At 45.4% G+C, this 24,006-nt stretch overlaps 1 protein-coding gene across 7 annotated transcripts in view; it reads right to left on the reverse strand.

The window, feature by feature from the left end:
- LOC126858377 (dachshund homolog 2) overlaps positions 1-23,987 on the reverse strand; it is a 182,947-nt gene extending 158,960 nt beyond the window's left edge. For all 7 annotated transcript variants that reach the window (XM_050608641.1, XM_050608640.1, XM_050608639.1 and 4 more), the window contains exon 1: positions 21,605-23,987. In XM_050608641.1, coding sequence (XP_050464598.1) covers positions 21,605-22,386 — 782 coding nt within the window. In that variant the 5' untranslated portion in view covers positions 22,387-23,987. The remainder of the gene's footprint in view (positions 1-21,604) is intronic.
- Positions 23,988-24,006: the final 19 nt, after the last annotated feature.

The following is a 24,006-nucleotide window of genomic DNA, read 5'->3' on the forward strand; positions in this document are numbered from 1 at the left end:
TGTCAATAAGTACGACCGAAGCCATATTCGCGCGCACCGGTAGTTACCCTCCTGCTGATGTCTTCTTTTTCCGACGCGTATCCGAGATAATTCGGGGATGCGTGAAATCCTGCTATTTACCGCGATAATCGGGGCGTGAGCGATATTTGCAAGAGAAAGAGAGAAGCAGAGAGAGAGAGAGAGAGAGAGAGAGAGAGAGAAAGAGGAAGGCAGATGGACCAACGACAGAGACGATGACAGTAGCGCGTAAGCAGCGGCAAATATCTGCCTCTCTTTCTTTCTTTTTTTTTTTCATTCTAGAAGCGGTCCTCGGAGGTTTAGAGAGTATTCAGAATGCGTTTAGGGCATCGCCCGGATGAGAACTGTCGCGCAACCGAATGTCGGCCACCCGTGGCGATCGACGGGGGCGTGAAATCGGGCGCCTCTTTAAACGCGAGGTGACACCCGCGGGGCGATTATGCGACAGGATGACAGGAGCGGGCCGACGAAAATAGAGTGCGGTGCCTTTCAGGTACTGTCAAGCGTGCCGAGCGCGAGAGTGCAGCGCGTGAAATATTAAGGGCAGGGCATCTCGATCCGAATCCGAAACACCCTCGTTATACGAGACAAAGGCGTATTTCAATATCAGCCGTTTTAAGACTCATTAGTTTAATGTAGATCACTGATAAGCAATTTAATGGAGATATTGGAAGAGAATTAAATATTATAATTTGAGAAAAAGCACTGAAATTAATGCAAAGGCAAAATCTTATAAAGTTAAAAATATTTCACAGACGTGAGTAATTTTAATTTCAGCAAATCCGACATGAAAAAAAAAAAAAACAACTTGATACATTGCTCGAATATAATTTAAAGGAGAAAGAAGACTAGATGAACGACTCTAAAATTTCTAAGAGGAAAGAGGAGAGAGGGAGCGGAATCGCTGTGAAGAGAGGAGACGTGTGTTATTAACGTACGAGCACATACGGTATCCGTGGCGTTGTCGATTTCCGTTGGCAGCCCGTTTACCATGGCCGGCGAAAAATAAGCGTCGCCGATAAGCATCCGGCGCCGGATAAAAAGGTACGTCTATAATAACACAGCGTCCATCTCCGAAGTCTCGAGCCGAGACGAGTCGCGCGGCGCGAGTAAATAGCCGCGCGTCGCGCACAATCACGATACCCGGCTCTCGCTCAGGTATTGCCATTACCGTACCCGTGGGATTATTTACGGTTACTATAACTCCCAGGCTCCGTTGCGCTTAAGATCTTAAGAGAGACCCGTACGTACGCACGTACGAACGGACGTAAGTGGAAGAAACATCACGAACGATTTATTCGCACCGGCTGGCGCGAGACTTTTCTACGCGTCAGCGTAGAACGCCGCGAAAGAGTCTCGCGTTGACGAAATTACGGCTAATCTCCATCAACGACGCTAATCCTTAAAGTATCGATTTCCTTTTACTCTCGTTAACATTGTAACCTCCAAATATCGACTCTTTTTATTTATTTATTTTTTTATTTTATTGCGATATATCATGGCATTTTCGAAGATAACAACTCGTCACTCAAAGAAGCGATGATCTTGCACACGTAAATTCTCACATCTTACGCGTCGTCTCGTACATATGAAACGGCATAGAAACAATGCGATTCATGCAATATAACGAACAAATTCCAGCTTAACACATGTAGCCACGTGTGACAATCAGGTTTGTCGAAATATGGGAGAAATCACATTGTTAACCAAAAATGGACAAAGATGTACGACAAATAATATAATCGGAATAATTATCATATAAAGATTCTCTTGTGAACGTGAAAAGATCGCGATAAAAGAATATACGAACCGTCGAGAAAGAGCGACGAAAAAGGGAACGAGTTTGAAGGATGAGAAAAATATATGTCTCGCATAACGCCTCGTAATTTCAGCGTCTAGGATGTAGTTTAATAATTAAGGTACGCCTCGTATATATAAAATATATATATATATATATATATATATATATATGGCTTGTCATCGTCGTATAAAGTGGAAGGTGAAAACGGAAATTCTCTACGCTATTCGGCATGACGCTCCGACTTTTACCAACGGCACGATCGATACTTCGGCAAAGGTGAATTCCGTTGCGGCACTCGTGACATTACGACGGAACGGTACACGTAGCGGTATCTCGCGAATGAAACTTTGAAAGGTACTTTGATACTCTGAAAGGCGAATTCATACGAGGCGAGAAATTCAGAAAAGTAATTCAAAGTTTGATCTTTCTTTTATATCTTTTATATGCACATCGCTTGCACTCTGCGTCCTTTTACGGAGCGGCCAGGATGCACTCATCGTTGTATATGAACGTATGCTAATGCCTAAACGCACGAAGGCTTAAAGAGTGCACGCGTAACGTTAATGCGCTCCGGACTGGCCCGTATTAACGACTCGCGTATTAACAACCTCGCTAGGGGCATTACAATGTCGAGAGCGAGGAAACTAATTAAGAACGCACGGGCATTCCGGAAAGAAGCCAACTCCGATGCTCGCACGGTAGCACTCGTTATCAGTTAAACGAGTATTAAATGCAAGAAAATTTTATGTTACTCGCTACGGCGATTATCAGCGGCATTAGCGTGAAATGATTAAGTGATGACTTCATTACAAGTTTCTAACGTTTAGAGATATGAAATGGTCTAATAATTTAAAAAAAATATTACGACGCATAAGATACATATATCACTTGGTTACAAAGTTCTGTCTAAAATAACGCTTTCGGTATCAATTAAAAATCGATCAGCGTCGAGTAAAAAGTTGAGACTGAAGACAATTAGCATAATGTGAAATGAAAGGTGTCTCCGCGACGTAATCGTTTAACCGTGTGCCTCTGTTGAGACGAAACGTCTTGAGTGCACCACGTGCCACGTGAACGCATGTTACGCGCGCGAGAGCGTGACCGGGAAAATAGGAAGGACGCGCCTTTTTTTAATCGCAAAAATTATCGCAATGCAATGTTGCATTCACGCGTCGACAGATCTGCGTAAAAATCGAACGCGGAGCTTCCGCAAGAAAATTGCGGAAGAAAATAATGATATATCGCGCGAAAATAATAGAAAAGAAAATAAATTGCTACGTATTCGCAGGTATATTCATTGGCGCATGTATTCACTGACGATTCGTAATAGAATTACAATTGCACTACAGAATTAGCGCAATTAGTGTTCATGTCGATGGTGAAATTGAACCGGCAACATTTCCGCTATATTTCACAACCGGACAGGAAAACTGCCGACTCTCACGCACAACTACTTTGAGATTTCGAGAAAAGAACGTGACAATTATATAATTATATATATTTTTGCTATCTCAAAAAGACACATTGCAACGGGATCTTAAATAAGAAATTGACAAACGTGGACATACGGCAATGTAACAGTCGCAGCGAATACGAGAGAGGCTAAAAGAAACGTAGCCGTACCACGAACTCGCCAACTTTCGCAAGAATTTAATATATAAGATACCGCTTTTATGACGGTTCGATACTTTCAAATTGCTATCGCCATCTCTCTAGTGTGGAATGAGGAAAAACGCGCGCGCATAAGACAGAGTGGGACAATAGAAGTTGCGTTATATGAAAAAAAAAAGAATGGAACGGAATGGAATAGAGAATCCTCGGATATTTCTATGTATCTTGCTCGACGCGCTGCCAACAACCCGAGGAATCGCAGCCGCGCTGGCGGTCGGTATCATTAAAACGTAATCACTGCTCTGTTCGCTAACCCCGCTGATGCTAATTTGTACGTTAATTAATGCCGAGTACCATTGTGTTCGCTTATGCCTACAGAAGCGATTATTTAGCGCGTTGCCTTAGATGCTGGTTAAGCGCGTTTGCTCGCTCGCTCGCTCGCTCGCTCGCTCGTCGATCAAGACACACTCGCGCGCTTCCTGTTTTCTATCTGAAACGATTATAGCGCGCCGTTTCTCGAGCGAGGTCGGTTCAATGTGTTCCCGCCATCATCGGCCGCCGTGAAATTCTGATTATCGAGGACACAAATGCAAATGCACGCATCGCGTCGTGCAAAAAGCACACTAGAGATTTTTTTCCTTTATCGATTCGATGCACAAAATGTAGAGAAATCCTATTTCTCTTTCAAATAATATTCTGTAGAATTGAAATTTATATTTTGACCAAGATAGATGAATAAAAAATAAAAATACGATCGTTGCAAATGTGAACATTGGAACGAACAAATGAGTTTGACAGGATCCTTGCAACGCGACTGAATATCCAGACTGCTCTATGCATACATACAAAGCCGAGAAGAAAAGATTCCTCGATCCGACAATATGATCCATTCTGTCGCCTTTGTAATTATAAAGCTATTACCGAGGATCGAACACATTGTCTAGTTGAGACGAGAGAGAGAGAAAACAGCCGGCATCCTACTATCCTTCCCGGGTGGTAAAGTGCTCTTCTCGTAGGTGCTCGAATGAGGCGCGCGTTTAGTTGCGAACACGTTCGTTGTTTCCTCTCGGGGCATTCGCGCGTTCTCTTTCTCTCTCTCAGATGTTCTTCATTACCGAACGCTAAACGACCGCTTCCCACGACAATGGGCTCCCTCGGCTACTTCTTTTGAAATTCCTTTTGTTCCTAACAGCCACAATGATTCCCCTGCCTCGAGAGGACTCGGCGCGGAGGAGACGCGACCGTTGCTCCTGGATACAATTTACAGGGCCTCCTTGCCACCGAGATTCATCGTCACACGCGGGGCCACCCGGTAATTAGGATATTTGCAAAAGTATAAGCTGAATACCCGTTGATCAGATGAAGTATTGTAGGCAACAATAAAAATACACTCGACACATTCTTCAAGGTGTTCTCATATTTCTCTTAACAATACGCATGAAAAAAAAAAATATATTTTTTAAGAAAATACACAGAATTGTGCATGCACTCGATTTAAATTAAATTTGACGTTTATAATTTGACATGTATGAAATTAATGAGCGAGTGTATTTGACGAAAATCAAATCGAGCTATAAGACTTCAATTTTTTGCGCGTCAACATTACGCGACAACGCGTAATCCCTTTTTATCAGATAATAATCGCAAAAGTCGATTTCAGATCGTACAGAATCCATCGAGATCGGCGCACCCCTCGATCGACGATATCGGTCAGCTGCTCTCTCGTGTATTCTTTGTGCCGCAGGCTGACGGTGCAATTTCGACCCCACCTCTCCTAGCCGTCGAGGCGAGTTTTTTAGCGAATTTAATATTTATACCGAATGACTGATGACTATAATAAAGAAACGGGGTCGTATTGTTCGAAAGATTTTTGTCATTGATCGATACGACGTTCCGACTGGCTGCTGGGAAGAAATGCTTTCATGTATGTACTCTGTAAACCCCGACGCGCCAATGTTCCGAACCGTATGTCGGATGTATCGAGCGATCATTTTCAGATCCGCAAGTTGAGAAATCAAAGTGAAAAAGTATCGCGCGCGATTATCGTGTGAAATGTTCCGAGTCGAACGAAGCGCGTTCTACCTTCAAATCAATTTTAGAAGGCTCTTGTGTAAATTACAGCGATCTTAAAATTACCAAACAATCATTTGACAGAAATAAACGTGACACTCAAGGACGTGTAGTAAATTGAGACCGTAACAAACAAGGATGGATCTGTTCGTGAGGAAATTATCACGAGAAGGCCGATGTGGTATCGCTTATAACGCATGTAGTTTAAAACACTTTGAAACATTCGTGCTGAAAAGTCGATGATGTACGACGCGGTGTTTTTAAGGGGCTCAAAAGCTACCTGCTCTGACTTCCTTTCTGTCCTGTCCGTTATACATCGTGATCTCGATAATTCGAGTCGAGACCACGATGTTACTCGATCCGCGTGAAATCCCGATTGTTCCATAGGCCACGGCGTTTGTACTTGCGGTCGGCCAAGACAAAGTCGTTTCCACCTTGCGAAGGAAGAATCGAATTTTGTAGCGACGACGTGGCACGGGCAATCATTAACGAATCATTATCGTTCCGCTCTGGCTCGAGGCCGGGACCGAGCTCTCGAAACAAAACCATTAATGATTTCTATTTGTATTCGCTCGTTTGGGTCGTTTCATCATGGGGAGGGAGGGGCCCCGGGCCCTCAGTCCAAGTCCCCAGTGAATTATGTGAGAAGTTTGCTTATTTTCGTTAAGCCGAACTCCCGCGGCGCGAACAAATCGTCCTTCGCTGCCGCTTCTCGAGAGCGAGCTTTGTTTCTCCTATTTGTTAGCCCTTAAACTTTTCGTTCGAGAGATGTTGCTTTCTCGCTTTTTTTCCTTTCCCTCTCACTTGTATTAAACTCATACGAAGAAGATAGCGCGCGCGAATTATTGTCAACCCTTCGATAACACTTATCTCGAAATCTTTGCATTACTAATATTTTTATTATTCGATATTAAATATTTAAATCATGTACAAAATATCATTGTACAATAATCGGCCTCTGTATGATATAGCTGAAAACGGCTGAAAACAAATTTAACGACCGTTCGCGCTTTGCATCCCAATAGAGCGGTAAGGATGGTAAGACAGAGAGACGAGACGGTGACGTGGTGGATAGACGGGGAGCAAAGAATGCAGAATGAAGTGAAGTAGGAAGAGATGCTCGCATCGCGAAAGTGAAAGAGAGAGAGAGAGAGAGAGAGAGAACGTGTTGCGTTTCGCACGCATATATTTCGTTTTCTGTTGTTGCCTGAGAAAACAGACGGGCCATAGCCGAACGTCGGCCCGTCAAAGCTGGGTCTTCCTCGTTCTCTTCCTTACGCGCGTATCCCGAGAGCCCGCCACAATGCGCCTTCCTTCTCTTTCTTAAAGCCGGCCAATCATCCCCTCCCGCTCATCATCTCAGAAGCTCAGCGAGCTCCTCTCTCGTTATTTATTAGTAATCGCAGGCACAGTTACGCCTAAACCAATATCGTCAGAGGCGCCGCGCTCAACGTTACTGCGTGTCGAGCTCGATGACGTTGATAATGACGATGATGATGATCACGGCGCGGCGGTACGATTTCCCCCTTTCCCCCCCCCCCCCCTCTCCTTTTCATGCGAGATATTGCAACACAGACGCATATACATGCACACGACCGGTATATATATCAGGCGCGCGTATCATCTGTGAAAACATTCCTTCTAATTGGCGCTCAATATTTATTGTAATTTCAAACACGTGAGCTCGCGCCGGGACCGCCTCCGTCGAGGGCCTCGTAGAAGGCAGTGCCCGGTTCTCCGTCTGGTTAGACGAGCGTTTTACGACCTCGTTGAACCATGGATTTATTCCTTCTCGATAGGCAATTCACATCGTGGACCCGGAACGCGATGAAATTCGTTTGTCGATCTCGTTAACCTTTCGATACATAATTCTAATATATTCTCATCTCATATGTGTATCAAATCGTTTATTCAGAATGACAATAGAAATCGTATTAATAATAGCGGTGATAACGTAATAATAAAAGGCGATCCGTTCGCGAGAATTCGATACCACGAGAATGTGTTCGCGTCACTGAAACATAACGTTAAAGATTGATACGTGTGCTTGGGAGTATCGGATACCTGGCGCGAGAGGGTATCGGTACCATCACACTACCCTCCGTGTTCCAATTTACATCAAATCAGGAAGACAAGCTGGAAGAAGAACTCGGGAGCGCGAGCGAGAGTTGCCGTAGAGACAGGCCAAACGTAGCGCGAAAGTATCGCTCTTTCTCCGTCCCCTCCCCCCTCCCCCTTCTCTCTCTCTCTCTCTCTCTCTCTCTCTCTCTCTCTCTCTCTCTCTCTCTTTATACCTGGCTGTAACCTCGGAGGCACTGACAGAAAGCGACCCGCCCACAAAAGTAATCTCGCTCTCGGTCGAGGAAGAAAGAGAAAAAGCCACACCTGATTCATCAGCGAGGAATAAATCGAAAGACGAGCCAAAAACAAAACGATCCACCACTGCGTATAGTTCTCGCTCTTTTCTTATCCTCCACCCCTTCGCATATATTCCTTGTCTCACATCTACTCCTCTTTCTCTTTGTCTCTCTTTTTCTCTCATGCAGTGGTCCACTCGGTAATTTCAAACGATGCATCCCGGGATGGTTTCTTCCGTCTAATGCTCCACGAGGAAACGAATAGAGCCGCGTGTGTAGGTGTAGCTCGCCTGCATCTCTTTCCTTTTCTCTTTCTTTCTCTCAATCGAAAGACCGAGGCCAGATACGCCCCGGCTATCCGCGCGCGCGCGCGTATATAAATTAACTTTTTAATTTCCGTCAAGACAAATGATTTAATTTATTCTATCAATTATGGATGAAGCGAGGCGCGGCAGTGCGAGGATCGGGCTGGCGGGAGGTGGGCTTGTTTGGTTTTCATTTCGATTCGTCGATATCTGATCGGCAGTGAATCTTTTTCGCCCGTGTCCCTCGATCGGCGATCTCGCTCGCCCTCTCTTTCTCCGTTTCTCTCTATCTCTCGATGCTCCATACGCCTGATCTTTCTTCTTTTCATTCTCTACGCTACTATGTTGCGTATATACCGAACGGCAGCCGTTGCTTCTTGTTTGCCCGCAGCAACCTCTCGTTTCGATCGACCTGGCACTCTTTTCTTCCCTTCTTTCCCCCCTACTTGGCCGAATCTTTCGTCGCGAAACACAGAACAGCCTGTCGGCTGGTCCGGTCGATGAAAACCGCCTATTAACATGAGAAATGATCGGAACTCGAAAAGAAAAATTATGTCGTTCCTCTCTCTCTCTCTCGTCAAGATCAATCTCGAATCCCGCGACGCGAAAAAGTAAAAGGAAAATATTTGATCGCGTCCGTACGATTTGTCGAGCACTCGTGCGCGTTCTCTTGTTACGCATCGCGCATGATGTACGAGAAAAAACGAGATTCGACAAGGAAACTCCGTGGCAGAACAGGGCGGCAGAGAGGAGACGATCGAAGCGTAGGTAGGCACCTACACGTCCGAGACCGAAACGGCCATTAGGTACCGAATCGACCGGATGATGTATGCAACGCGCACGTATAGTACGCGCGACCGATAAAAGCAGCAGCGAAAAGGGGAAAAGGCTGTATAGAGGTGCGCGGTAGTTATAGGAAGATACTCTAGACCAGATGAGCAGATACGCATGCAACGCGCGAATTATGAGTACCGAGCCGATAAAATCGGGAACGAGCGCGCGTACAAAGCGTCAGACAAAGGCGAGGGGGGAGGGGGAGGGGGAGGGGGGCCGCTCTGAGACATATGTTTCCACGGGTAGACGCGGCCGAGACTGCTCTCTCGGAACCGGTTCGACGTGTGTGTATCCTTTCTCTCTCTCTCTCTCTCTCTCTCTCTCCCGGGCTAGGTCAGTTATTCAAAAACTAAAATATCGCCTCATTAACGGCGGCAGCTCGTTTGCGAACTCTCTTAAGGAGCTGAGGCGCACGGCCGTGTCGCGTCCTCGGCGACATCATCGTCCCGCGGTTCATCGGAAGCGAGGTATCGAGGAAATAGCGATACATTTTTTCGTGAGTTTGAAATATTATAACATTTTGAAGAATATTAAAATCAAAATAATTCCATGCACACAATTATTGTCATTTAAATGTCTTTCTTATTAATGACAATATATAATGTAACAAATATAAACAGTTTTAAATGTCTATAATATTATTTTAGATGTTTTGTGATTAAAACGCATCGCGATGTTGCGAGTATTCTCGTCTACGCATGCTGCGGGAAATGAAAATGAAAAAAAAAAAGGTTCGAAAAACGCGGAAAAGAGGGGCAGATGGTATGGTCCGTTTAGAGTACAATCGCGGCTGCAGAGATTGGAAAGAGAAGAATGAGAGTTGAGCAACGAAATATTCGCGCCGACAAAACTCTGCTCGTTCCCGACAACGGAGCGGAATTCTTCGCTCTCCTATTTCTGTGTCCGCTTTCTTTAGCTCGCTCTCATATCCGAAATTGGCCGAGCAGAAGATTCCCATAAATACATCGCATATATAGGATTCCTCCCTCCCTCCCTCCCTCCCCTCACAACGCGCCCTCGTATCAAGTTTATACGATACTGATATTCGCGGGCAACGAGTGTCTAAATTCTAGACGGCGTGAGATACGATCGAGTCAACGAGAAGCCTGGCTACGCGTTTATATACTTATGGTTATACGAAGGAAACCGCGTATTAAGATAACGGCTACACACACTCGGATACGTTTAGGCACGCGCTTCATCGTCGTACGGTTCTTCTCGCGTTCGCGAGAGAGGTGAGTTCTCGATATCTATCGTATGTGTCGATAGATAAATAATTCAGCGTAAGGTATTACACATACATAGGAGGTTTGCAGGTGTTTAAGTTACGATCGTTTTCTGGCACGTACAACCGTCGTCTCGTATTCATGCCTCGAGGATGCCTGCGATTTATCTTGCGGCCTGTATTCGAATACTTTGGTACGTACCCAGATTACGCCCGACTATTCCGCGATTAATCATCATTCCGTCGCGATTAAAAGCCCAATTAAGTCCCGTTTTTGCAAGTCTGATTGTCCCACGATCGCGCACAGCATATCGTATATATTCTCTCTAGATATGTGTACCGAGCACGCACGGTTAGTGCTCGGTTAGCCGGTCGGCCGTTCTTATCTCGCGCGATGTGCGCGTATTAAAATGTATTTTATGGCCTATGTCAAGCGATAATAATCGCCAGCGAAAGAGCGCGCGCGAGGATCCTCGTTGCTACTTTCTCGCGAGTGCGTTCAGGATATATGCGCAAACTTTCTCGATGATCGCAGATCGTCAACGGGATTAAAAAGAAATCGGCAGCGCTATCGCAATCAAAAAGCATGACCGGAAAGCGTAAAGTTAGTATAATTGAGGCAATTTCAACGTAACTGCAGGCATAACTTTACTTGCAAAACGTCAAACGATTGTGCACAATTACGTTATAATTTATTTACAGCGCGATACAATCCGATCGTTGCTCTTTATCAGGATTGATCACGGTATATATGTTATCGTTAATGCCACTAGGGATTAAATCGTTTGATAATTTTACAACAATCTCGATGAATATAAACCGCGTGTGCCAATCTCGAAATTTTGACAATTACAACTCGAATCGAAACGCCGCTCGCGATTATTCTCTCCACTTTTGCCAGATTGCTCTACCCCGAGAAGATGCCATAACGAGCGACGTTGATAAATAGCGAACGCTTTCGAGATCCAGAATCCCGTAATTACATGCCTAAGCTCGCTCGTGGATATTCGCCGTGCGCAACAGTTAACATCGCATTCGAAGAGATTGTTTTGTTCGATTCTACCTTGATCGAAAATTATATATATATATATATATATATATATATATCCTCGATTATTCCTGAAATATTAAGAAACAGATATTAAGAAAAATAATAAAAATAAATTAAATAATAATTAAAATTAAATTAAAAAATTTATTAAGAAAAATATTAAAAAAACATTAAGAAAAATTGCATCGTGAATTAGCACTAATTAGCAGAAATTCATTAATTTTTTCTTTTGCCCTCCCGAGTATATACAATAATATTTTAATCCAAATTAAATTATTAAAAATATTTTTTATCTTTAAGCCATTCCTTGCTGCAGCCGCCCTAACTAATTCAGGCTCAGTCGTAATTCGTTATCTCCCCCATCAAAGCAAGACACGATAAACATCTGCCTGCGGAATCGTCATCGACGCGATCGACGAACCCGATCGGATATAACGAAGCGGATAACGCAATATCCACGCCATTGCAAGCACGATCTGTGGTCGGATGTATCAATGTCAAGCGCTAATAACACCTCGACTGCTCGTTCGCGGGGCCGCGTCCAAACTGTATGTAACAACAACGACTGCCAGCTAATTCCGAACAATGATATAATTACATATTATTTGCCATTATCTCGAGTGCGCGATGTACATGGACGCAAAGAAATTAAAAGATTACACGACGACCGGTTAGACACGACCGTTGATAGGAAGAAGTAATCCTCGAGATGCTGGAAAAACATAAATTAATTATGAGAACGAAATTTTTTTGTCCAACGCGCGCGAACAACTTGCCGACGATCGCGACCGTGCAAGAAATCTACCGCTCGTACATATAGTTGACGTCCTTGATTAAAAATGAACTTAAATAACAAAAAGAGATGGCTTGACAATCCTTAGTCGGCGCGCGCTTTGAAGAAATGCCAATCAAAATTAGATACTTAACTAGCTGAGGAAGAAATAAAAAATGGAAATAATCGCCATATGTTTTTTTTTTTTTTCTTTTATCGTCAGCACAGGTCATAGACCGGATGAGTTTATATTATTTGGCTATTATTATGCTTGGACTGCGCAAGCATGCACGGGATCTCTTCTCTTTTGTCAAAAATTTGACAAAATCGCCTAGATCTAGATCATGGAGAGAGGAAGAAAAATGAAATTGGATGATGCATTCCACAAGATTACATTAGAAATCTAGACGTGTCGATTTAGAGCTCGTTCAGTTCGGCGTCTTAAGATCACGATGTCAATAAAAAAGCGATTTCGGCTGATTCTAAAAGCGATGCAGATTCGACGAATTTCAATCGTCGAATACATGTATTTTTGAGCTTAATAGCCCGACAATCTCGTTCATTTAGAGCAAATATCGTTGCTTACGTTATCGCGAAACAATAAACTATCCGTATTTTAGTATGTATCGACACGCGATCGTCTGTTTCTCTTTACTCGTAAATTATTCAATTTCCAACGACGAGACCTTAAGCAAAAATGTACACAAATCGCGCAACTTGGGTAAACGAATCACTCAATCTAGGTTCGCGAGACGATCGATGTTAGTTGTACTATTTTTCTCTTCATTCTCTCTTTCTCTCTCAGCAATAGCTATGAAGACTATCAAGAACTTAGAAGCACTAACTCCGCCGCGGATTCTCGCGTAACTTGTTCGATCGATATCTCGTAATCACGTGGTATTTATCCCGTAAGCCTACATTCGTGCGCGAAAGGGAAAAGCGCGTAAACGGTCGCACGTAAAGCTGAGGGTTGATGTAAGAAGGCGTCCGCGAAGATGTATATAGAATCGAGAGGGAAAGAGAGAGAGAAAGGGAGAAAACTACAGACGACGAGTCGCGCGAGGAAGAGAGAAGGAGCGGAATACCAAGGAGGAGAGGTGGTATGCGTGCATCACGCGAGCGGACCGCACGCGTGTAAAGATGGCTCCTCGCCCGACAAAACCGGCAAACACCGCTCGAGTTGGCTGACTGGGCTGACGACTCCGCAGTCGGCGGGCACCCTTCAAGGGTATATCATAGGGGCTATCAGGCGTCCATGTACGTAAGATCGACTCGACATCGCGCGGGAATCATTACTATAGGGAGCAACTACTCGAAAATCCCGATTTTGATTGACGCACGACGTTGCGCCAAACTTGGCGGCACGCGAGCTCAACGGACGACCTCGCTCGAAAGAAGCTGCCACTAACTTCTCCATCGGCATTGTTTTCACCCTAGCAAAATCGCAAACAATCGCGATTTTACCGCCATATGATGACGTCGACATGTCCTCGAATCACGTCTCTAACTAGCGATCGCAATTTAAATATTCTTCCGCAATACAGTCTCATAAAGAAGCAAAAAAAAATCGTATCAATTATGCTTGATGCTAATCGCGACGTTTGCACAATCGATCCGAATAAGCGTATACGGTGTATGGAGCGGAGTCGTCTAACAACGACTTGATTCCTCTTAAACGCCCAAGTTCTAACTGCCACCTAGCTTTCTCGGGGTGGTCTCGTGCGTCGTTTAATTACCGTGTGTAACGAGTTGGAGTGGCTAGCGTGCACACGAAAGCCCTCTCTCGCGAAAGGGGTGCGATATGCTCGCTGACGTCGTCCACGAATCACTCGAAATTACCGAGTATCGTTGTGACAGGCTGCCTCGCGAGAGGCGAAAAGGACGCCTTTCGTGCAGTTTGCATAGGACGGCCGTGCCGACGAAAACTTGAAATTCGTTCGGACTGCGGCATTCCGATGTAAGGCCGTAATATGCCGGCTCCGATATTACTCCGCGCGACGCATAATTATGGCAATTATACAGTGCAAATGCGGCGACTTTGCTGCGGATTAAGAAGTTCTCCAGTTTACCGCGTATTTTTGTAATTCAGCGAGAAAACATATATCGCCGAATAAATTATTTCTTCTAGTTGTGATATCTGCTAGTTAATCGCAACATAATAATTCGATGGTTGTGCGACGCGTATCAAAATGTTTCTCATATCATTTCCAGCCGTCAATCATTCATAAATTATATGTATGATAAAGACAATCTCTCTATCTCTATGTGAATCAAACTAGATATATTACCGTACGTTTCAGCATTCGATTGATCAACATAATCTAAACAAGGCACAAGCAATTTCGTAATCTTTTCACAAATAAAAACATGAGTAACGATATCGTGAAGATAATGATCCGTCCTAGGTAAACAAACACAGAGAAGTATGAAATAAAAAAAGGTAGAAGAAACTAATCGTCTAATGCAAATCCCCACTATAGAAGATATGAGTGATTACAATAATAAGATAACGATATAGTTGAGGTAGAGAGAGAGAGAGAGAGGATTTGTATTGACCTTCGGATCAATTCCGTTAAATCCGCGGTCGCATAAAATTGTTGCCGTAAAGGATTTACGGACCTGAGCGCGCCGGTAGCACGACACGTCCACGACGAGGTTCGGCTCTATCGAGGCACAGCTTACTCGACGAGAACACGCGATTGCATGTACAAACGCGGGATTCTTAAACGCGTCTCCCGAGAGAGATGGTTAAGAACCCGCGGTGCCCACGCCGAATGTTTTCCGTAATGCAGGAGACACGAGATACTACGAGGAATCCATAAGACAATATCGATTAAAAGGAAGCACTTTATTGCGATCTACTACATATTTCTCTTAAAGCTCCCCGGTCTACCTTGTCGTTTATGATGAAATATGATCGCCCTGATTGATAGAAAAGTAGAAAATTTTTTACGATTTTTCGATTTATAATTGATCAATCTAATTATATAAATCTATCTCGAATTATTTGCCAATTTATGTGGATATTATGTGTAATAAATATAATATATTCCTATGAGAGATGGATTCCATCCAATCTGGGGTAATGATAAAAATACAGAAGGATTAAAGACCCTTGTTTCACTCGACGAGTTGTATCGCGCTTTAGTCAACGGGCGAAAGCAAAAGATGCGCTCTTGGGGATAGTTCTTTACGAGGGCGGCGGTATCGTCGCAACAAGGGTGAATCAAGGGGAAAGAACGAAACAGGACGTCGTGGGTCCCGCCGTCATAGTCAGCTGTTTTAATATGGGTCACTGGTTCGTGCAGAAACAATCGATTTTAGCTCCTGTGACCCAACATGCGTGGGTCATTGTTAAAAAGTGTACGTGACGCAATCCAATCGCTCTCGTCGAGAGAAAATATTTCGGCCAAATCTTGTCGTCAATTCTGTTGCCCGTTTGTCTCGGGAATGCGATCGACTTGTGAGATATTTTGCGCTTTTATTCTATCTACGATAAAATCTATGAGGATCGAGGCTTGATATGGCCTGCATTTGACCATCAAGCGGTTAAAGATTATTTAAAAATTTTATATATATATATATATATATATATATATATTATAACATTTACAACATACAATGTATAACATTTATAAAAAGAATTAAATCTTTATAGTTTTTGAGTTAATAAATGACAGAGTCAAATAAAAATATAATATCGTTAAAGTTGTGCGACAGAAAGAAATTATACGCAATGTATAGACGGTTTCAAATAGCGCGTATCATTTATAAATAAAATTCTGTGAAAGAACCGTTTGTCTTCTAAATGATACGAGAAATTAACTTTCGCAGTTCGATCAAACCGTATCCACCGACCCATCATGATTGGCAAGAATTAACGGCACAGCAGAAAATATAAGATATCAACGCCATATCGCCGCAACAGTCGCGTATTTAACGCTTTAAATTGGGAGCCTTTCTTAGGTTCCCAATCGAATGCACGGCAACGATAGAGAATGCATCGGGGAACGCCGAAAGGGAAACGCGGAACGGGAGCCTGGCGCCATTGCGATACAATACGGGGCCCCGATGACTTGCATTTGTATCTCGCCATCAAGAGGCCTCGTGATTATAGCCATGGGCCCGCTCGCATCCTGCTCTCTCTCTTTCCCGGCTCTCCTCTCCTTTCTGGGCGTACCGTACACGGGTTCCCATCGTCCTCGAGAAAGGATCTCGTCTTACCGCGTGCAGACGGCCGGCAGACGATACAGATCGCGATAATAATATTGTGACTTTATCATTGCACGCGCAGCCAACACACACTCCCTCTCCCCTATTCTTCTTGGACGCAAATTAACGCTCTCTTTAATTACTCCGCGCAATAAAATCGCGCAGTTTGATGATTCTCAAATTACTCGCGATCAAATGCTAAAAAGGACGACAATTAAATTTCGCTTTAAATCGATTTGCAAATAAAGCGGCCAAATTTACAACACGTTGCGATAATAATTCGGAATAATTCTAAATATAATTATAAACATATTTTAGCAAGTATTTTCTCATATCTTATCGCCGAAGAAGGAGAATCGCCAAATTTCATAAATTTTGCGAACACGGGGAAAGAAATAAAAGAGAAGTGGCGAATATCTCGCATGGCTGCAACGGTCGGCCATCTTTGGCCAACGTTATAGAACGAGAAGCGAGCATCAGCGTTAAAAAGAGGGAGAAGTTCGGAGAAACAACGAGAAAAAGAACGGTGGGTGAGTAGCTGGATTTTAATCCTTCTTGTTTGTCTTTGCATTAATTATCCAGAATTAAGAACGCTGCTCGACCGCGGCGCCGCGCGCAGCCGGATTACTGCCTTTATTATTACTTGTTGCAGATTATTAATTACCGAGAATTATGAGCGAAGCGCGCGGAATAGACTGTGGGTGGTGATGGCGAACGGCATCGTGGGTGAAGGGCGGCGGACGGATGCTGGGAAGAAAGGCACCCCTCTCAGATTTGTGTTTTCAATTAATTTCCGTAAATTAAGAACGATTGTGTAAGAAGAGATTAGTGACCGCTGGCCGTGCTTCGAAAGCTGCAAAGATACTATAAATGGAGAAGGTCGCTCTCTGCGCTCCGGTTTCTCGAGTGTGGTGTAAAGTAATTAAACAACTCGATAAACTACCGCGACTACATCTGCTGCCGAGACCGATGAATAAACAAACGAACAAATAAATAAATAAATAAATAAGCGATAGTACATCCTCTCTATGTTAGCAACTCTATATTATTAAATGGCCCTAGGACGAGCACCGCGAAATGGCTAATAACTCGACCAGCGTTCGAATGCGTTATGATGCACTCGAGTTTTCCAATCGAGGCAACAAAACAGTTTCCACTTTTTTATCAATAAAAAGTCAGCGCGCGGCTGCGTTTTTATCGCATTACTGTATTTTACAAAGTTCAAGGCTCTATATCCGCTTCGCGGTTTTCATCGATTGCAGTTGCCTGTGAATTATTCTCACGGCAACTAGTACACGGCAAACGCGCGGACTTCGTTTTCGGTTATGGGATTAATCGACAAGCAGATTTAATGGAGAGACACACACACACACCCACACACACGCATCGTGGGGGAGTCTACGGACGCGTGTACATACGTAGAAGCGCGGCAGCAACACACGCGCATATATATGTATCTCGATGAAAAGTAATGCTAACAATGGGGTCATGCGAGCCTTTATAATATCACGCTGGCGGCCCAATTCCCCGTGCAGGATACGGAACGGGGAAAAAAAAGGCCGAGAGGCCTGCCAGCTGCTGTAAACGATACAATTACCAGATAGATACGTGCCCGTGTGTACGGAGAGAAAGAAAGAGACAGAGAGAGAGGGAGAAAAAGGAGACCGATCGTCCTCCACTCGGCGTCGCTTCGGCAAAAGAATCGAGAACGATCCCTTTTCGAGACGTCCGACCGTCGAATAATATCGCGATGCTTTCCGTGAGCCACGAAGAGAGCACAGTCGCGTTCATACGAGGACTTTACCAAGCCCTATTTGTGTATTCGTGCAGTTAACACGAGCGCATAGATATTAAAAGCTTACGTAGCCTATAACCACGCATCGGCGCACGGCAACAACCAGGAGCTAGGAGGAGCAAGCAGAGGAAATAAATATTAATAACGGCTTTCTGCTATCATCTCGCTCTCTCTCTCTCTCTCTTTCTCCCTCTCTCTTTCTGTTCTACTCTTGCTCTCCCCCTTTTCTTCACCCCCTCTCTTCTCCGATTCTATTCTCTGTGTACAACCCCTTCTTTCCTCCCTCCTCCCTGTGTCTCTCGCTCTCTCACAATATGTCTGTGCATTGTTAGAGCCATTACGGGAGCCAATTAATCTATGCACAATTTTATAATTAAACGGCTAATAGCGCATAGAATTATAGTCCAGGGCCGCGCGCACTCCCACGTAGTTTCTGGCTGGCTGTTGTTATGCGAGGTAACATACTAAGCGCCGTGCTAGCGAGGAAGAATAAAGAAAAATTGCGTTACGCCTGTATGTTTCTCCTCTATGCTTTTTCCTTCTTTCCTCTTTGTCTCCCCGGCGCGACCTCTTTTCGCGGATTCCCAATTAGAGGCTCAATTCCGAATAGGTAGTTTGCGCGCGATCGTTCGTTCGTCCGACCGAGTTAGGCGAATTAATTGATATAATTGACTCGTCTCGTTAACTATGCGCAACGCGGCCGCATTATTATTTCCTTATCGATTACCGTAGGGCCCGCATAAATGTATATATATATATATATATATATACGACGCGAGCAATCAATTACTTTTATCAGCTTGTAACAGGAATATGTCTGTTGGCGTTCTCGATCAAGATAACAGCTCCCCAGATACAATGTCTCAGATACGCGTCTCTTCAAGAAAAGTCAAAAAGCAACTGTAATGTTGTCAGAGAGGCAATGCCTCGCGATGAAAAAATAAACGCGGCATTTAAAAATACACCAAGCGGCAGTAACGATTCACGCATTGTGAGCTCGTTACTACGCGTGCTCGTTCGCGCGCGCGCGGTTCCGCATAGCAAACTCGGCACGCGGCTCTCTCCGCCGCATTCGTCGTTGTCGTCTGCGCATAGCCTGCTTTTTAACGTTATTATTACTCGGGAGAGCTCGGGAAATACAGCGTGTCCGGCGCAATTCGGTTCTATATCTCTGAGCCGTCCGGACGGAACAACGCAGCCGGCGCCGCGCAGTAAACCGCAAGAAAAATCCCCCTGAATTATCGGTGCGGTTCTGGGCACATGCTGTTGTATCGGTCCGGGTAGAACGGCGTAGAACGGCGCCGGGGTCGATGTGCACTCGTATACATGTAGGTGTGCATGCGCGCGCGATGCTTGTGTATGTGTGTGTGTGTGTTTGACTCGTCGTAGATGTGGCTCGCCTGTGTGTATCCGTTGCTGCCGCTACCGTTGCCGTGCATTATCAGAATGTAACGACGTCAGCGGTACACGCGATCGGACCGCACAGGAAGGCCGTGTCGCAGCCTCTTGATCATCCTATTTTTCAAGCCCGTCGTCTCGCTCTTTTCCGATCGACATTCGCGCGAGCTTCCGCGATCGAAATTCGTGAAATGTATGAAAGAATTTGACAAAAAACTAAGGCAATTCTTTCATTTCCGAAACCGAATGCGGCGATGAATATTACTGATAATGAATATAATATAATTGTCATTACATATACGCATATATATAATAATTAATCGTCATAATTGTCACCTTTCGACATTAAAATAATTATAAATACGGAAAGAATTTCAAAACTGTTGTGGATAAAAAATTATCTAAAATAAACAATTCGGTCGCTCTTTTTAGATTGAAACAAATTTTATAAGAGAGGACAGAGAGAGTTTATAATGAAACGGAGAAATAACATTATTTAATTTACGAAGAACAAATATGATGCCGAGAAAATTGGTCTAGCTAATCGAGCTACGCTAATCCGACGTATTGCGAGAAAGAGTAAACTGTACGATAAACGACAAAACGAGCTCGAGAAAGGCGAGACCCGCACGAGCCGACGGCTCGCGGAGTTCTGTTCTCTGACTGTTACGGATTATTCGGATCCCTACGATCCCTACGAGTTTCCTCCTTCTTCCTCTCTCTCTCTCTCCTTCTGGCTATCTCCGGCTCTTTCACTCTGTCCCTCGGGATATCCCTCGATTCCCTCTCGCTCTGTCCTTCTCTTCGTGTCGCGTTGAATCCGTTTCCGTTGTGACTGCGCGTAGCTCGCCGAACAAATATTGCCCACTTGCCATGCGATCTGCCGTGAATCTCGAAGAAGCTCGTTCGTTTCGCGATAATTAAACGTACAAATGAAATCAACAATTATCGAGATTGTATCGCCGAATTTATTGTCTGAAACGAAGACTTGATCAACGAGACGGTTCGGATTAATAAACGATGTCGCGCGAAAGGACAACACTTTAGCCGACGACCTTAAATCCCCTCGTTCCGTTTACCATTCCGTTTCGTCTGTCGTCTACCTCGTGGGTGGGGGAGAGAGAGAGCTTGTACAACCGTGCTCTCCTCCTCTTACCCGGCATCCTCTCTTTCTCTCCCTCGTCGGGGACGATTCATTCAGAGAAACTGCCGTGAAAGGGACACCTGTTGGCGCGGGAACTTGGTGACAATCCTAGAAACGAGAAGCACGTGCCGATGCTACGACTCGGATTCTTTTTCTTTTTTCTTCGCCATATAGTGCAACGGTGCATGCGATTATTCCTACTTCGAATGAATATTATTTTACAAATGGATGCGATACGTCTCACATTTTGGCATAATTTTCCTGAATGTAAATAAAGCTATTGCCGAAACGGCATTCCTTTCAAATCGTAAAATGCAAACTCGATGAGCAGATCGCGAAGCAATTTCGATGCATGAGGATCACTCGTGAATCGCCTATACGAAAGAGCCCGAGGGTCACCGGGAGCCGTTCTCGATGATGATCAAGTCTTAAGGAGCGGTAGGTGGTGCACAATTAAAGTAGTTTTTGGCCGACTGGTAGCGGGCGCGAAAGCCAAGCCGAGGTACAGGCGAAGATAAAGTGTTGCCCAGCGGCGACACCACGCGTTATTAATGTATGCGAGGATCGTAGCTTCTGTTTGCAACGACGAGGCCCGCGCGTCAAAATATGCGCGCAGATGTACGCGAGTTATATTTCCGGAATCTTCTTCTCCTCGTTATAAAAATTGATTTGCATCAACAACCGATAATAAATAAATATCCACTATTATTCGTCACTATTCTGATTCGTTTTCAGATTCGTTTGCAGAAACGTCCGAAATATAGCAATGGCATGATCGCCACGAGGCAAAATGAAGAATGTCAAAACTGGTTTCATCGAAATTACCAGTCATCCAGATCCTGAGCTCTGTTCTCTTCTGCTCGTACTACACACTCGCTTCGTTATTATCGAACTTGGAGGAACGCGAATTTTATTCGCGAGAATGGCAACGGACGATCTAATCGAAGGAGAAACAGACAACTACGAGAAGAACCGTCTTCGTCATCTTTCATCATGAGCGTCGTCACCTACCTGGCCGTGGTGCAGTCCCTGTAAAGAACGTCGAAGTCCTTGCAGCTGAGCAGCTTGCACCGATTGACGCCGGGTTGAATGGCTCCGAGACCACGTAAGATTCTAACTTGCTCGACGTTACACACCAACGGTACGATATCCAGCCGCTTGAGCTTGGTGTAGACTGTGTGAAGGCCGCCCACGAGATGTTTGAGAAATAGCTCGAAGGCCTGAGGCAGACAGAGCATCGTGTCGCCGGCGATAATAAACGCCGCGACCTTCTGGCCGCGATAATCGACCAACTTGCACTCGTTAGCGGTAGGATCGCTAGTACTGATCGGCGGCGGGCTGTTGTATGATCGTGGCGGTAAAACCGCGTGATGAGCCGCCATCAGCTCCAACGGCGAGCCATGGTGACCGCTCAGCATACCGCCGAGCTGGCCCAGTAGTCCCAGTCCCGGCGGCGGTAATCCCGGCATACGAGGGACCATTCCCGGCGGTGCCCCAGGTCCACCTCCGGCCGACAACGGCGGTGGACTCAGAGGAAGACCCTGAGGTGGCGAACCTCTCGTGGGCGATCCCGGTGTCGGTACACCGCGATGCTGCTGCTGCTGTTGATGATCGCGGATCTGATCGCGCCCGTGCGACTGCTGATGAGACGGCGGCGCTTGATGCTGATTGCCGTGGAGCTGCTGTTGCTGACTCTGCTGCGTCGACGGGCTGTGCGGATGTTTCGGACTGCCGGTTACGGGACTGGCACGGCTGCTGTGATCGGAAGAGCTGTCCATCGCTCCGTGATCCATGGAGGATCGGAAACGCGCGTCCCGGTTCTTCCTCGTAGAGACAACGAGACACGTCCTTGTCGCCAGCGATACGGTCCGTGTCTCTGACGTTCAATGTCGTCACTGTGTTCGCCCGTTGGCGAATATCGCGGTGCGACTATCGAACGTTGCAGCGTGAATCGTTTCAATGCATGTTAAAGCATGTTTCTTCCGATCCTCTTTGTAAGCTTTCTTCGATGACAATTAACGTGTTCCGCAAATTGATTTACGATTTTAAAATTGCGCTATACTAGCACTCTTCAAACGTGCCCCGCTTATCACTGCAAGTAAGCGTTGCGCGTCTCGGCACAAGTCAAACCGCACGATTTCTTCAATCCTCACACGCACGTAAACCTCTGTGTCCATAACAATTTTTTAGTCCACTACGCGGATATCTGATTTTTATCGATCCATCGCGAAAACTCGATAGCTCGCTTTCAACAACAACAACGACGACGACGACGACGACGATAACGACGACAGTTATTGCGTGAACAACAACAGTCCTCGGCACTGAGTTTATCAGCGAGATGTAGCAACTTGTTCACTAGCTCACGACGATGATGTCTTGATATCACAATAAACGAAAAACGGCTACACCACGACGATTATACCGGGATAAAAGACACGCGAAAATATGAGAGAACCGTGTATACGAGATATGACTGTGATAATGTCAATGATGAGATGACAGCGAGGATGACGACGACGACGACAACGGCGGTGGTGGCGGCGGCGGCGACGATGACGACGGAGGCGGCTGCCGCGGTAACTCGCAGGGACGCGCGTCGCTCGTTCTCAAAGTAGCAAACGCTCTCTCGGTCGAGTCGGGAGTATTTCCCTACCCAGTCACAGATGTAATAAATAAAAACATCAGTGGGAGCCCGACAAACGGGGAGGATGGGCGTTCTGTGCGCACAACCGACTATCCGGTTGGCGGAGCCACCAGGGCGGCTGTTCTCGCTATTGGACGGCAGGCTAACACTGTCTACGCCTTTCAAACCTTCCCTCCGGGTGGCGGCGGTTTGGCCAACCGCCCCCCGCATCCCCCACTATTTGCCAACCTCTGCCACCGACGTGGTAGACGACGACGACGACGACGACGACGACGACTACGCCGACGAGGACGGTTCCGGGGGCTACCAACACAGAGGGACAACCAGACGCAGACGCGCGGAGAGCCTGAGGACAGTACGACTGGAACGTACCGGCGGCGCGCGAATGGGGGGGGGGATTCTTCTTTTACTCTCGTCGGGTTTGTCTTCTTTCGCGTTGCGGCTCTTACGTTCTCTTTCCTGCCTCGGCGCGCGCTGTTTCCCCTCACTCCACTCTCTCTCTCTCTCTCTCTCTTTTATATCTTTCACTCTTGTCTCTTATTCGCGTGCTGTTCTTCTCTCGGGCGCCTTACTCAGTCTCCTGACCCGGCTCTTATTTCTCTTCTTCCTTTGACTGCCCGCATCATTTCCGTCATAGTGTTTCGTTTGTGACACCTCCGCTTCATTATGTCTGATATGTAATTCTTCATGTTTAACGATTCTTCACTTTTAATTCGTTTTATATTATTCTATACTATTCGCTTTTCTCTCTCTTCTTCTCGAGTTC

Source organism: Cataglyphis hispanica, chromosome 25 (genome assembly GCF_021464435.1).
Source record: "Cataglyphis hispanica isolate Lineage 1 chromosome 25, ULB_Chis1_1.0, whole genome shotgun sequence".
Taxonomy (NCBI): Eukaryota; Metazoa; Arthropoda; class Insecta; order Hymenoptera; family Formicidae; genus Cataglyphis; species Cataglyphis hispanica.